Source organism: Macrosteles quadrilineatus, unplaced genomic scaffold (genome assembly GCF_028750875.1).
Source record: "Macrosteles quadrilineatus isolate MER2022 unplaced genomic scaffold, UCM_ALF_1.0 Scaffold_15__1_contigs__length_3749704, whole genome shotgun sequence".
Classification (NCBI taxonomy): Eukaryota; Metazoa; Arthropoda; class Insecta; order Hemiptera; family Cicadellidae; genus Macrosteles; species Macrosteles quadrilineatus.
In genome coordinates, this window is record NW_026542608.1 from 477,791 (window position 1) to 496,303 (window position 18,513).

Sequence of the window (18,513 nt, forward strand, 5' to 3'; positions counted from 1 at the left end):
CACACCACGAATGGTCGACGATGACTGTTTACCCCACTCCATTCCGTTTATCAGCTGTGCCTCCAGGACTCATGTTGCCAACATAATTGTTACCAAAGTAATCTTAAACTGTATTGAATAATTTATTTGAGCCATAATTAAGTTTTTCATTAAGTATGTTGTACGGGTCTGATTTAGTGGCTTTATATATCTCAAATTCTTCGAGTGTGTCTAGCATGAAGCCTTTCTTACAAACTTGTAGAATTTCTGCATTCTCATTAAAGCTATCAACAGTATGGTTTGAATTTAACAAATGTTCAGCAAATATGGATTTTTGTTCTGTATGTTTTGGTTTAGGCAAATGTTGGGAAAAACGTTTCTTAAATGATCTGCCGGTCTGACCTATGTAATAGTTTGGGCAGTCTGAACATTTAATTTTATATGTACCAGTAGCTAATTCATTAGGTTTATTGTTGTTCGGCAGTCTTTTATTTAGTTTCGCCCCAAGTTTGTTTGATGTTCTATAGGCCAGGGTTCAATTCTTTCCAGAGACAAAACGTTTGTTAGCTGTTGAAGTATTGTTAGAAGAGGGTTTTCGGCTTTGTTTATTAACCATCCTAACGACAATGGAACTTCAATAACCATTTGCGACAGCGATATATTTGATTATATTTATTTCTTTTTGGTAATCCTCGTCGGATAGTGGCATAGATAGTAGACAATGAACCATACTGTTATAAGCAGCCATTTTGTGGGTTTCAGGGTGGTATGAAGTATAGTAGATAGTATGGTCGGTTGCTGTAGGCTTTCTGTAAATATTGTAGTGGAGTTTGCCAAAAAGTAAATGTAAACTGAAAACGAATTTACTTTACAACTGAATTAATCGTAGCAAAACTGAAAATATTTACAGGCTTATATGTTTTATTTTTTTAACCTTATGAACAAATCAAACACCTCAAGCCATGCTCGGTCCCCTGGTACAATAGATAGATATATTTTTTGTTTTACATTAATAAAACAAAACAATCATTTTTTTCACACTACAGTACACTTAGATGAAAGATTTGTTTTACTTAACAATTGACTTTGAATATTGATATTTTAGAAAAATAAATTAACTTATAGGCTAAGTAAGCGTATCTTTTAAACATAAAATCATATAGGCCTACATACAATATTTTCATAGGTGCACCACTTTTGTATTATCTCAGGTAGCCTAAATAAGTGTTCACTGCCTGAGTTAACAAAAATCAAACGTTCAATGAGAAAAGTGGTACAGTTGAATTTTGTTTCTAAATTAAATGGAGGATGTGAAACCATTTTTTATGGGATTTTCAAAGAACCATCATTGTTCCTTCCGCATCCTGACCCGCTGCAAGGCACAGGTAAAGCAGGTAGTACAAAATTAAAAATTCTTGTTTTAATGGTATATTTTTTAACGTTTTGAATCTAATTATTTGGGATTAGTTTTTATAAGAAAATTTGAATACTACAATAATTGGTACAGAGGAACACCTTAAAGAACAGGGAACTAGTGAAAATTAAATAATTAAAAAACTCAAATTATATTGGTGCTAGGAAATTTAAAAGCCACACGTGGTAGCTAAAGAGCAGGCGAGAAAGTGATTTGTTGTGTTACCATTGTAAAGGATGGCGAGGAAGTAGGGTCAGAAAAGGTAATAACCTAAACTGGGCTATGTGATTAATTATTCTTAATGTTTAAAACTAGTAAAATACTAGTTGTTTCCAGTTAATAATATTTACTATATTTAAATATCGTTAAAACATATATTATTATTATTTCGTCACAAAGTTCATTCTTTGGTGAAAGTATTGCATGATTTTTTGTCCTTTTTAAAGCATCTTCAGAGAATCCTTAACTGAAGATTTTGTCAATAATATTTTAATTCACAATACATTGGGGCGGAAGACGTATCACCAAAGATACCACCAAGCACCGTAGACTCACCAAGACACCAAGATCATTATGGTAGCTCTCTTGGCCATTATCTATTCATAAAAGATATTTAGCAAATATTGATTCGCTTGGATTGGCTCTCATGTTTTTTGCAAGTAAAATCTGTTTATACATTGGCCATAAAGGTGATCTAATTATTGAATTTTCTACTATTGCACAGCAACTCGTGACAGGTACTATGGGAGCACATTGCCGAAAATCACCTCCCAAAACAATCACCTTTCCACCAAAAGGCTTTTCTTGGTCTTCTCTTCTGGCAATATCTCGCAGTAATCTTTCTACAGACGATAAAGCTTACTTAATAGACATATGAGCTTCATCCCATAATATTTCTTTACAATTCCTGATATAAATCTCCCTAACACTCTGAATGCAACTGCACAAATAAACTATCCAATTTCATCAGTCATCCTTGTATTGGAAAGTTAACTGATAAATAAACAGAGAAAGTAAATAAATATTTAAATGACATAATAAGGGAAAGAGGTTATTTTTATAAAGACAGATGTTTTTTTTTTTAGAAATGAATCATATGTTTGATAAACTTAACTAAATTTTCACCTATATTTAAAAATACATGGCAACTTTAAAGTCCAATGGGGCAAAGCACATTGAACTGAGCGTGACAAAAATTATTCCATGACTTCTGCAGATAACTCCCTTTAATTTGACACATCAATCATCAAAATCGGTTAATAAATAAAAGAGGTTTGCTGTGCACAAGAAATTCCTTACGGAATTAGTATAATAGATTTTGAGTTTAATTTAGACACAATCTTTCTTTTAGGAATAATGATCTTCAGACTCAATCAAGAGCTTTTGTGACTTGGAAAATATGTCATTTAGGCCTATACCAAAAACAAAAATATCTTTTCCAATTTGGTTTTAAACCTAAATTATCCTTAAAACTTTACTAAACACCAATTCACACAATCATAACCCTAAATAGTTCCTTAGAAATGTTATAAATATTGTAACAGTTAGTCAAGGGGATTTCCATTCAAAAGGCCAAACAAACATTTTGTTATCATTAGTTTGAATTTTAAATATATAAACAAGAATTCTAGGTCACTAGTTAAGGCCAAAGCAGGTTTACATCAAGGTTATGATGATAATAGAGGGTCTGGAAGTGAAACCAGTTTGGGTGACATCAGCATAGTTGGCTGACCTCACCAATAGCTGACTGACCCGGTAAAACCCGCTATCTGGACTGGTAATGAAGAGTGGAAGGATACTACAATACCATAGTGCATGTTTGTAGTACAATGATTAGTAGGCCTATATCTAGAAATCATGTTTTATCAATTAAGTGAAAATACCAACAACTATGCACACGCTCAGCAGCAGCACACAAAATTATTGCAATATAGGAGTTCATTACAATTTAAATTTAACATATATTACAATGTTCAGATGGTATTGTCAAATTATAAATTACAAACGTTAATTTTGTAAAACATTTCCTTCAGAAGGCTTTACAAAAAAAAAATTAAAGGTGTTATTGGGTCATAGTTATGAATAGTTAAGAACCACAATCCTTACATAAATCGTTATTACAGTATTCGCTACAAGTTAATTACAAGTAGCCCTATCTATTTTTTAAAGTTTCAATTTAATAGATTTGTTGACAGTAAGCTTTGTTAAAGCATCCTGTTATGTTTAGAAATTGCAATAAAATATATTCTGGCACAAGTGTAGCTTGCTTGCCACACTCTATTAATGATGATTCATAAAACTTTTATCCATGAACACACACACATGATGACTAATCAGTTAAACACACCTTAAGAGATAAAATGCTAATATTATGTTGGAAAAAATTTGTTAATTAATCATTCCGTTATCTTTGGAGTTTAATTGATTAGTTGCAATTAAATCAACGCTATCCAATTATTTTGAATACCATAAAAATTATAAAACAATGAAAACCAATGTAAGTGTTACCTTGATCTTCTCCACTGCTAAGGCAACACATTCTTTAACTATTGACTTAATGATTAACCTTAAATGGAACTCTTTTTGGGGCTTCCAAAAGGTGATCTAGGCGATATAAAACTTAAAATTATTACAAATTAAATTAGGGTTTCTGTATGATATTTGAAATATTAAAATATTATGTTTGAAAACTATTTATTTGTGAGAACATCTTGGAAGTTTTTTTGCTTGAGAGGAATACTGTTTGTTACCGGTACTCACAGGGGATCCAGTCATTGTGAAAGTTTTCCCACTGCCAGTCTGTCCATAAGCGAACACACAGGCATTGTAGCCCTCAAACGCTGCATCCACCACATCCTTGCCTAGGTCTCTAAACACCTGCAACACAGTAGTTAAAACTCATTGAAACTAAAAAACTGATGACAGTGACGTCAAACAATACGAACGTACGTATAAGAAAACATATAAATAACTTCTTAATTATTTGGGTAGTAAAACCGTACCAGTCTTTAAGTTAATAGAAATATTTTCTTTATAAATATGTAAGGAAAATAGTTACTATTTCTATTTAGTTCATTAATTTCTAACGTAATTATTCCTTATGAAAGCCAATATAAACACAAATGATAACAATAAATAAATAATGAATAATAAATCTTTATTTCTCCACAAGTAATAGGGCTACAATATATTTAAAATATAATTAATAGGGTCTAAAACACAAATTATTGCTAAGTTAACAATGTATAGTTATGAAAACTTATATCACTTTTTGTTAATTAACAAAAACAATTTGCTTTAAACTTGTGAAAAATTATACACACCCAAGAGAAGAACTAAACTTTTGTGTGGGCGGGGTCTCAATTAAAGCTTACAACAACCAAACTCCTCTGAAAAGGATATCAAAATGAATTATGAATTTGACCTGCAGTCTAATGATTGTTGTGGAAAAGACTAAAAAGAAAAGCATTATTTTTAATATCTTGGCATAAGAATAACAATATCTAGGAAGAAAAAAGAAATATATATTTTCTTGTAATCATTTTCCATGAAATAATGTAGGCTAAAAGAATAGAAAAGAGGAACTTACTTTCCTCTTGCTCTTAATTTACTTTTCCTGGCTCCACACTATAGTATTTCTAAATTTTTTCACAAGTGTGCTTATAGTTGTTTACAATTTATTTTTACATTAGTCAATCATATTTTTAACGAATAAACAATACAAACAGAAATAGTCATTGACTGTTATGCCTTATGATGAAATGTATTGTTCATAACTCATATCAAAATGGGAGCCTACCAGTAGACCGACAAGATACTTGGTCGTCTGGCCACTAGACCGTCTTTTTTAATTAAATAGATAAATACTGAAAACCAGTACGTCGACAAGTTATTTCATCGTCATTCCAGTTGACCGGCCTGTAAAACTAAATTATTATATACGAGAAACCAACTTGTCGTCAATCGACCCGACCGACTTACCACTTGCTCGTCTTTTAGGTGGGGATAGGGGACAGAGTGGGAGGAGCTAACCGGGGATTACCCAGGAGTTTGAGGCGCTTCTCGTGGTTGAACCACGTCGCTCGAGGCTAGAAGCCAGTCTTGCCAACTGAAAGTAGCCTAGCTCCGTCGAACACTACACACTCGGCGTGTTTATACAGTCTGGAGTTTAGTTGACGTTGGCGCGCAATTCTAATGGATAGTTTCGTCGTTTCTATAGCAACCGTGACGTGACCTCGTTCTCGCGCATTCCTCTGCCTTTGTATTATTTAATCTGCTTTGAAAGATAAGACTCGCTTATGTGCATTGACTATTGAATCAAATAACAATATCATTAGGGGGTTTTGATCGTTTGTTTTGGATAAAACTACGTACCGTATATTGTAGAATTACATTTGTAGTGTGGTAATATGGTGTATATATATATATATATATATATATATATATTTATAATTAATACGCTACATGAAACTTTGTCGGTTGAACTCCTCCGCCATTTCTTAACCGATTTTATCCATTGACATCTCATTGGAAAGAGCGTGTCGCGTAGATTTGCCAACTGGCCTTACATTTTTTACAAAGTCCCTTGGGTTCTGCCCCAGTGGCTTTGAAAGTTCCCATGTTATCCTTATGAAGAACATAATTGTTTACATTTTGATCAGCTGTATAATTTAATTGCTGTTATTTATTTTTCGATTCAATGAAACGCATTGAGTAAATTTATTTTCACCACACTATCATGTTTTTGGCTGTATTACATACGTTAATTGGTGGCCGAAAGTTACGTTTTGCTGGCGATGCCAGCTGTCCATAATTTGGGGACCGAGCAGGTTTTTACAGGCCGGGGCCGCAAAATCAGCTGTCCGCTTACTTACTTAAAACATGAATGCATTTTAAATACATAATCAAAATCCATAGCATTGCAATATAGAATTGTGTTATTGTCACCGTTGCCTAGCAACTATTTATTTATATTTTTGCTGATTCCTCAAATTATTTCTTAACCTTAATGTTTTAGTTGTGTTGACGATCAGTGTACATTATTATATTTTTATAGTGGTGAATAGTGGTAATAGGGTATAGTGTGGTGAAAAATAGCGTTCGTACCACGGACCGAAATGGTTTTGCGGCTCTCGATCGATTTAAGTTCTCGACTTCGTCTCGAACTTAAAAGCTATCTCGAGCCGGCAAAACCTCATTTTCGGCCCTAGGTACGAAATATACTATTTCACCACACTATGATGTTTTTGGTTGTATTACATACGTTAATTGGTGGCTGAAAGTTACGTTTTGCTGGCCATGCCAGCTGTCGCCAATTTGGGGACCGAGCAGGTTTTTACAGGCCGGGGCTGCAAAATCAGCTGTCCGCTTACTTACTTAGAACATGAATGCGTTTTAAATACACAATCAAAATCCATAGCATTGCAATATAGAATTGTGTTATTGTCACCGTTGCCTAGCAACTATTTATTTATATTTTTGCTGATTCCTCAAATTATTTCTTAACCTTAATGTTTTAGTTGTGTTGACGATCAGTGTACATTATTATATTTTTATAGTGGTGAATAGTGGTAATAGGGTATAGTGTGGTGAAAAATAGCGTTCGTACCACGGACCGAAATGGTTTTGCAGCTCTCGATCGATTTAAGTTCTCGACTTCGTCTCGAACTTAAAAACTATCTCTCATTTTCGGCCCTTGGTACGAAATATACTATTACTATTTGAGTTTGTGTAAACATAACCCCCAAAACGAAAATGGACCGTGTTAGTATGGTTGTATCTTGAATTTATATATTTATCGTTGCTTTGTGTCGCTATGACGGATCGTGTTAGCATGATTGTAACTTAAATTTGTGCATTTATCGTTGTTTTGTGTAGCTATAATTTGTTTATTTGTTGTTTTTTTCTTTTAAATGCCTCCGACGCGACGACAACGAAACATAGAAAGGAGGCGTACACGTCAGCACCTGACCCTGGACAATCTCAACTTTAGGTTACGAATGCGAGCTAACACTACCCCTAAAAGACTTTTCGTTCTCAATTTGACCCTCTATCAATGACATGTGTTGCCTGTACAGCGAGGCATTTTGAGAAGGAGAAAACCAGCCGGAATGCTTTAGGTTTATCAATAACGAAGATCAGGGATTTAGGTAATCAGGGTCTGAGTTACACAATGGTAATATTTGAGTTGACTCTTTTTAAACTCTTTTTAAACTTTGAGTTAAACTTTTTTAAATATGACTGGTATTGGTTTTGAAATAACCCCTGTAATACTTTGAAATTGCTTGAATTTGAGCAACATGTACACTAGTATATATATAGGACCTGTGTATAATTTTGGGTAATATGGAGGTCAATTTACCTTGTGTAGGCCTATACCAAAAAAGTTTAATATCTTTAATTAATCCAAACGATTCATAGTAGCCAACAGGCACAAAGTATTGTAATTATGCAAGATGTTGTAAATTTCAAACATATGTAACAGTTAAGTTTACTGCAACAGTAGTTCGTTAGGATTGCCTATTTAAGTAAGTTGTTATTAGGTGTATAAGTCGTTCATCAAGCGTCATGAGAAACGAAATCTGTTATAGAAGTGAAAAAATACAGTTAATCAAATGGTGCTGTATATAAAATATCTGCAAATAAAATAGTCCAGGAATTTTAGGGATTTAAATGCTATTCGACCTAACAAATTCGAACTACCTAGAAATTTTGCACAGCTGTTAAGTAAGCCATGTTCTTGAAAATGTCAAAAGTCCCCGGAAATCCCTGCTGTGCTTCAGCCGCCATCTTGGAAAATGGCGGCCAATTTTCACTTTTTTGACAATATTTCCCAAACTATTGGTATTAGAGAATTTTTGTAAATACAAAAGTTAAAGAACGTCTAAAAATACACAATTTTTATATTACAAGGTTTGCTCTATCTCTAACGGCTATTGAGATAAATAATAAAAATAGTTTTAAATTTAAAATTCCCATTTTATTCTTATGAAGGAAAAGAAAATTGTTGCAGTTTGCTTATTTATGGATATATTTTTATCAAACTTGGCAAACTTATTTATTTTATACTAAGCTAATGATATTTAACATAATTACACACTTTATAACCCTTCCAATAGCAGTAAACGTAGTACTTGTTAAATTTAAAGTTATTTAAATAGGGATTCTATCTTTCATTTTTAGGTATTATTTTAATAAAAATCCAGGCAGGCAAATGGAAATTCATTTTTAGACACGATTGTTAATTTTTCCTTATTAGTATTAAAGAGAAATGGAAAATGGTTTGGAAAGAAATTGCTAAATTTTATGATTTTTTATATTTTAATAACAGTAGGTTTAACTAGTACCTAGGTTTGCTGCTACAAGGAAACTAATAAAGTGTGTTTTTGAATAAAATATTGATAGCTTAGTACAAAATAAATAAATTTGCCAAGTTTGATAAAAATATATCCATAAATAAGCAAACTGCAACAATTTTCTTTTCCTTCATAAGAATAACATGGGAATTTTAAATGTAAAACTATTTTTATTATTTATCTCAATAGCCGTTAGAGATAGAGCAAACCTTGTAAAATAAAAATTGTGTATTTTTAGACTTTCTTTAACTTTTGTATTTACAAAAATTCTCTAATACCAATAGTTTGGGAAATATTGTCAAAAAACGAAAACTGGCCGCCATTTTCCAAGATGGCGGCTGAAGCACAGCAGGGATTTCCGGGGACTTTTGACATTTTCAAGAACATGGCTTACTTAACAGCTGTGCAAAATTTCTAGGTAGTTCGAATTTGTTAGGTCCATTTTCCTAATATTCTTCCACTAAAATTAGAGTTTTGTCTGTACACTGTTCAGAATGACATATTTTCTGTTGTTTTTGCGTTTATACATTAAAAAACTTTTAATGTTTTTTCTCAATTTCTGTCTGTCTGTCCGTCACGGCCCAGAAGATATTTTACGTAGTGTTTGCATGTAAAGATGAACAAGAGGTCTTCTCCTGAAATACGAATACAAAATACGATAGGCATTTAAATAGTCTTTTTGTATTCACTGAATTGGCGAGAGTGTATTTAGCCAAATATGCATCGCTAAATATGAAATAACCTGCTACCTCGAGTAAGCTCTCCTGGTACTTGTGTTGTAATCAAACATTGTCACATTTTTACACTACTACAACAGAAACAAATGACCTTTAACTTGTCAGATAATGAACATCAACATCAAGTGAAGACAATATTTTGACACTTGAGATGATATATCAATCACTAAACAAACATTCTCCCTTCCTACCCATCAGTGCTTGGTGTGTTTATAATGGCCGTCACTGCCCTTCCACAGACAGGACCACTGCATTCCAAAGCAGCTGACTGGACTTTCTCTTTCCTCACCCCTGAATAAAATAAAAAAAATACCAAACCCTTCAAATATTTAAGTTGACGGGAGCGGGACCTACCACTTCTAAAGAACGCCACCGTGTCTGTCATCCCTATTCTCTTACTTAAGAACACCCCTAAAAACCTTCACCGAATAGGTAAGGTACTAAAATAACGAGGAACTTATATAAATCAGTTTTAATTTACAATTCTCTGGACGTACATCACTGTGAGAACAAAAGTCTTGGGGAAAGTCCACGGGTGCGGGACTTGCCACTAGGGCGGTCAATATCTTCAAAAGAACGCCACCGCGTCTGCTTTCCCTAACTTAACAACACCCTTATAAGCCCTAAATAAATAGAGACTATCATAAATATGACAAGCACCTTTTACAACTTCTTTCCATTTCCAATCAACCTGACCTGTCCTTCATCGGCGTGAGAACGAAAGTATTGGGGAAGTCCAGAGAAGCCTAGTACTGCGTAGATGAAAGAGAAGCCGCGTTGGATGACCTTGCCACCCCTTCGCATACCTTCATCAGCAATATCTCATAGTGAGTTTTTACAACGCAATTTTTGTTGTCAATTTGTCTGATCTGAACAATTTAAATATTTCAAAATTAACTAAGCGAATAGCTGATTATAATTGATTATTTTTATTGGCATTTGTGTAGCCACAATATCCGGATTGAGCGTAGTACACGAACATCAACCAGGACGTGTTTGATTGATGCGAGCGAGCTCATCTTGAAAATGAAAGAGCATTTGACATTAAACCACAATAGGACCACATGGTATATTGGATTAAAATTTGCACTGGTTATCAGTGTTCGTTGACTTTGGAAATAAGTCAAACGTCACAGTGTCTAATGCTATTCAGCAAACATTCCACATAATTAGTTCCACTATTCGATCAACTTGAAATGCTTACATTTCTTAATAACGCTGCCATTGATTTTTATCGTATTAGCTTATCTAATGGCATAGTAAATACAACCCAAGGCTTCACCTGCGGTGAAGCTGCCATGAATATTTTACAGTACATAAGAAATAAACAGAGTATTACAATCATGACAATAATCATCCGTAGTGGAGTGGCTTAGCCAAAAATGACAAAAGTAAGATATTATCATCATTGTGTCACGCACAGTTTAAATAGACTCAGTTTAAATTTCGATCATAGTAAGTTGTAATAAACATTATGAATCGGCATATTTTGGGGTAGGAGTTAAGAATTTTATATTTGAATTTCAACGCAAAAAATCTTTTAAAATCAATATTTGATTTTCTCCGTAATTTTCTCTCTACAGCTTAAACCATACATTTTCGAAACTTTGAAAATACCAAAATCGTATTCCTCACCTACTAAAACATACATTTCGACATACGGATCAATATATTTGTACAATCCGTTCCTTAATAAAAACCTATATATTTTCATAATCGTCGCGCGAAATATAAGAATTTGTATTGACCTTATGGCTACATTATCGATCATAGTTGTAATAAACATTATGAATCGGCATATTTTGGGGTAGGAGTTAAGAATTTTATATTTGAATTTCAACACAAAAAATCTTTTAAAATCAATATTTGATTTTCCCCGTAATTTTCTCTCTACAGCTTAAACCATACATTTTCGAAAGTTTAAAAATACCATAATCGGATTCCTCACCTATTAAAACATGCATTTTGACATACGGATCAATATATTTGTACAATCCGTTCCTTAATAAAAACCTATATATTGTCATAATCGTCGCGCGAAATATAAGAATTTGTATCGACCTTATGGCTACATTTTCGATCATAGTTGTAATAAACATTATGAATCGGCATATTTTGGGGTAGGAGTTAAGAATTTTATATTTGAATTTCAACACAAAAAAATCTTTTAAAACCAATATTTGATTTTCTCCGTAATTTTCTCTCTACAGCTTAAACCATACATTTTCGAAACTTTGAAAATACCATAATCGGATTCCTCACCTATTAAAACATGCATTTTGACATACGGATCAATATATTTGTACAATCCGTTCCTTAATAAAAACCTATATATTGTCATAATCGTCGCGCGAAATATAAGAATTTGTATCGACCTTATGGCTACATTTTCGATCATAGTTGTAATAAACATTATGAATCGGCATATTTTGGGGTAGGAGTTAAGAATTTTATATTTGAATTTCAACACAAAAAAATCTTTTAAAACCAATATTTGATTTTCTCCGTAATTTTCTCTCTACAGCTTAAACCATACATTTTCGAAACTTTGAAAATACCAAAATCGTATTCCCCACCTACTAAAACATACATTTCGACATACGGATCAATATATTTGTACAATCCGTTCCTTAATAAAAACCTATATATTTTCATATTCGTCGCGCGAAATATAAGAATTTGTATCTTCCTTATGGCTACATTATCGATCATAGTTGTAATAAACATTATGAATCGGTATATTTTGGGGTAGGAGTTAAGAACTTTATTTTAGAATTTCAACACAAAAAATCGTTTCAATTATATATTTGATTTTCACCGTAATTTTATCTCTACAGCCTAAACCATACATTTTCGAAAGTTTAAAAATACCATAATCGGATTCCTCACCTATTAAAACATACATTTTGACATACGGATCATGGTATGTCCGATTCGTGGTTTAATTCGATTCGTTACAAATTATTCAATTGAAATGCAATCAAAAACTACTTTCGGCCAGATATTTGGTTGGAATGTGGAATATCTTAGCTATTGTATAAAATTATAGCTTAACTAGTGTACATGTTGCTCGAAATCGAGCAATTGCAAAGAAGTACAGGAGTTACATATAAACAAATGACTTGTTAAAAAACTAATAACAGTCATAATTTCCGATGATTTTAAAAGAGTCAACTAAAAGATTATTAACTAATGGAAATACTCACAATTTACATAACAGTCCTATTCCAGTTTAAAGGGTTATTTTTTAACTATCAAACTGCCCATGGACGGGAAATGGTAAGCTTACAATTTAAGTCAAAATAAAAAGTCTGTCAGCTTTTATAATGTACTGTACCTAAGTTATTTAGCCAATTTGTAGACAATAAGGTGTAGGCTACAAACTCTACAGAACTCTCATGCTTCCATGGGGAGCAATTAATTATTAATACGAGAGGTCGTCCAGTGGTCGAAACTCGACCAAAAATATGTAATGTACTCACTTCTCTATTTTCACCTCACACTGTAAATAAAACATGTGATTGGAGTTTCTTCCATTTGTTTTGATTTCCTGTTTATATTTCGTTGTTATTTCGTCACCAGCATGGCAACGCATAAGATCCATGTTAATTTTTTCAAATCTTTAAACTCATTTTTTGTGCTTATCTTTGAGCCTATTTAAATTTATAAAGGGATTCTGCACACCTACAGGAAAATAGCTTTCTAACGGTATGCGTAGATTTTCCCTACGATGCACACGAGCTGAGAAAAAAGGTTTTAAAGAAACATGCTTGCCTATTAATATATAGATAGAAGATAGATTTAATTCCTGACAACAGCTGGAGTTTCAAAACAATGTTTGTTTCCCGTGTTAATCTTATGGAGAAATACGAAACTTTAAAGGGTCCCAGGGCCTCACTCTCTAATTATTTACCTAAAAAGAAAGTTTCCTGCACAACTTCACGTTACGCTCTTTCCAATGACACCAAAAACATGTCAATCGGTTCAGTAGTTTCGGAGGAATAATTGTCACAAAAATCCTTCTTGCGTATTAAATAAGTACTAGTTAACCGCCCGTGCTCCGCCACGGGAATATTGTCAGCAATATAAGAAATAATAATTAACAAATACTGTTTATCTTTGTATTTTATTTAGGGGTTGTTTAATTTTTTACACGAAAAAGAACTGATAGTTTGCCTGTATAAACTATTTTATGTTAATCAAACCGATATATTATTTTAACCAAATGAATGTTTTATATTAATTCTAGTTTCATTTGAGAAATAAATAGTATACGAACTGGGCAATGCTGATAACCTAATAAGCAGCTATTTATGATATTTAGATAATTTGTTCAAGTATAGTCCTATATTCGTCGTTTTTTTTTCATTACATTTGTTGTATGGAATAAAGATAGTCACTTAGCCTACATGTAAATCACGCATCAGCAGTTGGTCGCATTACACGAATCTTTGACCCATACTGTGAGTTAAAGCTGTGTTTACGTCGTATATATAAATTTGATCATACTTTGTTCAATGTTAGAGGGTATTAACGGTCCAATTTGATGGAAAAGGAGTCGTGGATTTTAAAACTATGTAGACTACCACTACCAGAAAGATGTTGATTCAAGTGAGACTTAGAACTGGCCATTTCAAATGCAGATTTGTATTATATTTTACTCAAATAGTTTTTTGTCTTTTTTGACCCTTAATACTTTTTTTATAGTCGCTGTTGATAAGATTTTCCATAAACTCGAAATGTTAATAAGGAGTTCATTTTACCTTACCCTTGTGACAACATAAGGAAAAAAATATTTGTGTCCCAGTTAGTCTGTTCTGACTCCAAATTCATAGATTTGCAGTACTGACAAATCCAATCTAACGACCCCGATAAAAAAATTGGTATTTTTTAGAAGGGACTTCCAGAGCACATTTAACACCATCACTGCTCTTTACCTTTTAAGTTCGATGGTTCTCTACATGTTTTTTTTTCGTTCTGTATGTCTCTTTACGCCAGGTTAATGATTACCTTTTCTTTTTCTTTGTGTACTTTTCACATCCTGGGGTTAATGATAAAGTTTTATAACGCTATAATGACCCGAGTCAACATTGCCATTAAACATCAAGTCAGATACTTCTTCGCCAGAACCGAAATCGTAAGTCACAGTTTCTCAAGCAACTTCCCTGTGTAGGCCTACTCGGAAAATATAGTTAGGGTATAGGCCTAGTTCACTGATAAATTGTAGTTCCAAATATCCCCGCGTACTCGCCATCTCGAGAAGGTAAAATTTGGACGTCGAACACCTATCTTGAGTAAGATTAATCACTTACGGTAAAATGTTTGTATTTTTACCAATCATTAGCAATTATCTGTACAACTTGCAAGCGGATTTCCCTATGATTGTTCTAGTGGCTATAGAGAATAAATTATATTGATCAAAACAATAAGTTTCCGTTCCCTAATAGGGGTATTATTTCACATTCCATACTCAAACTTAAACTCAATTACCACTTTCCTTCAGATCATTTTGCAGGAAAACTAAAACATTTTTGTGTCCCAGTTAGTCTGTTCTGACTCAAAATTCATAGATTTGCAGTACTGACAAATCCAATCTAACGACCCCAATTCAAAAGAGTAGGTATTTTTTTTTGTGGGGACTTCCAGAGCACATTTAACACCAACACCGCTCTTTACCTTTTCAGTTCGATGGTTCTCTAATTTTTTTTCGTTCGGTATGTCTCTTTACGCCCGGTTAATCATTACCTTTTCTTTTTCTTTTTGTACTTTTCACACCCTGGGGTTAATGATTAAGTTTTATAACGCTATAATGACCCGAGTCAACATTGCCATTAAACATCAAGTCAGATACATCTTCGCCAGAACCGAAATCGTAAGTCACAGTTTCTCAAGCAACTTCCCTGTGTACTTGAAAAAAAAAATGCACTGATATATTGTAGTTCCACGTATCCCAGCGTACTCGCCATCTCGAGAAGGTAAAGTTTGGTACCACTGAACGTCTAACACTGATCTTGAGTAAGATTCGTCACCTACTATAAAATGTTTGTATGTTTCCCACTCATTAACAATTATATGTACAACTTGCAAGCGGATTTCCCCATAATTATTCTGGTGGCCGTAGAGAATAAATTATATTGATCAAAACAATAAGTTTCCGTTCCCTACTATGGGTATTATTTCACATTCCATACTCAAACTTAAACTCATTTACCACTTCCCTTCAGATCACTTTGCAGGAAAACTAAAACATTTCAAAAATAAGTTAACAAATACACTTTCCTTGATCAAAATCGTGTGTTTATAAACAGAAACTCCAAGTTTAATAATTGCATACTGAAAGTGAGGTTATAATTATAAAAATAATAACAAATGTTTGACAAACATTAAACAGCTGACGAATAATTTATAAACTGTGTATTATATTCTTCAATAAGAATTGTATTGACTCGACCTTTAAAGGGCTGTAGATCGTAGCCCTTAGAAAAACCGTAAATTCTAAGGAAGTTCGGCAAATCTACACACCATCCCCTTTAATTTGAGACATATATCTTGTAGATCGGTCCAGTAATTACTGAGAAAACAGTGTTACAACTGTGTATTAAATATATAGATAGATGTGACTGTGGACCCAATTTTGTACTAAACACACGCTGTTGTTTGATCTCGAGTAGCCGACCCAGTGTTAGCATCAAGAGGCCAAAAACTAGGAACGTAGCGCCAGCCACGTCCCTTTCACTTTCAGCAATTTTACAACCCTCGCCAACCCTACACATCCAAAGACAGAGAGAGAGAGGGAGAGAGACGGTAAAACAGCTGTCGAAGTCGATCGGGTCGACCTAGCCTCGGTCGTCAACTCGCTTTCTTTTTCTTCGCCTACAAGCGTTTGAATAGGGGCGCGGGAAAACTACTTGTGTGATGCGGCACGCGTAATACCGGAAAAGGCCTTCGGGTAGTTCTAGAGCGCCGCCAGAATTGGGTCGCAGGAGTTGCGTTTTAGTTGCCACTTTACTATTGAAGACTCTTAAGTGGCAAAAGAGTTTATGACGAAATATACCCCCACCGCAACAAACCTGCAGACTAAGCAAATTTCTATTTGCCTGATTGGATTTACACTAAAATGACTTTTTGAAAATATCACAGTTATTCCATATTTAAATATAATAAGTTTAACAAGTACTTAGGTTTGCTGCAACAGGGAGGGTAAAAGTGTGTTTTTTTTTTTGTAAAATAATAACATTTTATAAATAAATAAATGATTTTTTTCTAATTTAATGCAAATATTTTCATAAACAAGAAAACTACTACAGTTTACTTATTCCCTGATGTGAGTGAGGGTATACATTCAACTCTAGAAAATACGCTGGTCAACGAACGACAAAGAGCCGCCGATGTCTAGAGTTTCCTTGGATGGGTGGCCGACCGACCGGTGGTCATAGGGTGACGACACAAAGGGGGTGGTAGGCGGGTATCCGTGTCGGCCAGTGAGTCAGTGTTACCGGTGTTACTTCAAAGATGAATTATTGCCCTCAGGGAATCCCGAGGTAGGCGCGGCGCCGCCAGCTCGACACTTGTTTCGGTCACTGGTCTTGGTTGATTGTTTCGTTTTCGTTTTACTATCTTTTGATACTTTTACATAAACGATATAGCCATGATATATTACTAATGAAAATTCAATAAGTACATTGCACACTATAAAAAAAAAAAACTTACATATAGGATAGTTCATGTAAACAGTTGTTACTTAAATCGTTTGGAACTCTGGCCACGTCTATATTCTTCATTAGAGTGAACTTAACTGCAGGCTATTCAATAGACTGTGAAAAAAAACTGTGAATGATTTTATGTACTTGGTTTTTTTTTATAATTATAGCAAAAGCTACCAATCTTTGTCATCCGCGTCATAATTCTTGAGCTAACTACTTCTGCAGTGATATACCTTACACGTCACAAAACTGTATTAACCCTAGATCCAGTACCTCTGCTCCAACTAGTATTATAACATTGCCGTCCAGGAATCTTTGAACATATAGTTTGACAATAATTGCATGGATAGTACAGCCGTTTCAACAAGGATTTATTTACTATATGTTCTTAAAACTGAAATTAATTAGAAATAGCCTACTATTAAAATAAATTAAATTAATTAATTTGATGTGAATTTAGCTTTAGTTAACAACACTCATACAAGTTCATAAACATAAACCAAATACAATTTTTTTTAATAGAAACGATTTGCAGGGTCGTCCAGATGAACTTGGAAATAGTACCATAGATAAAAGGAGTAGACATACTCTGTCATACATACATGTCTATACTCCTTTTATCTATGATAGTTCATTAGAAAATCTGAATATACAGTAGTGCCGTGCATTTGAAGTACTTACTCAGAACACAGACTTACTTGAGGACAGTTACACAATAAAACGCAAAGATCCACGGAAGTAAAGACTACATTATTTAGTAAAAAAAAAAAACAAGGATGCGTCAGTTAGGGCCAGTTAGACAATTGAAGTACACAGAATTGAATCACCATAGTATTGTCCACGCAACAACGTGAGAGGATAAAACATGTACTTCTTCAATTATAATTACATGTTTCTGTGTAAAACCGAAGACGTCTACAGACTTTACTAAGAAAAACTTCTCCCCGGTAACACAGGCAATAGGAATTCCTTCTAGACAAGGTTTTCAATAGGCCTACAACAAAATCATAAAACAAAAGATGTTTCTCAGGCTAAGTAGCACACTGTGCACTTCAGCAAATAAATAGTTTACCGAGATAACTATTGCTTACCAAGACAGCAGTGTCATTTAAGGAGAAATAGTACAAACTAATGTCACCAAAAGTCTAAATTCATTCTTTATTTTATTTTTTTAAGAGAGGGAAAACTAGACAACAAAGCTTTAAATAACCGGTATTATCAATTTGTATTTATCTCTCAATTGAATAAATGTAACGGTAGTTACCTCACCACTGTTAACAATATTTGACCCTCCTATTACATAAATATGTTAGTTAATTTAATAT

At 33.6% G+C, this 18,513-nt stretch overlaps 1 protein-coding gene across 1 annotated transcript in view; it reads right to left on the minus strand.

Moving 5' to 3' along the window:
- LOC129005070 (kinesin-like protein Klp98A) overlaps window positions 1–18,513 on the minus strand; it is a 92,412-nt gene that overhangs the window by 62,173 nt on the left and 11,726 nt on the right. Inside the window, exon 4 of the mRNA XM_054433862.1 lies at window positions 4,154–4,270. Within this exon, the coding sequence (XP_054289837.1) occupies window positions 4,154–4,270 (117 nt within the window). The remainder of the gene's footprint in view (window positions 1–4,153; window positions 4,271–18,513) is intronic.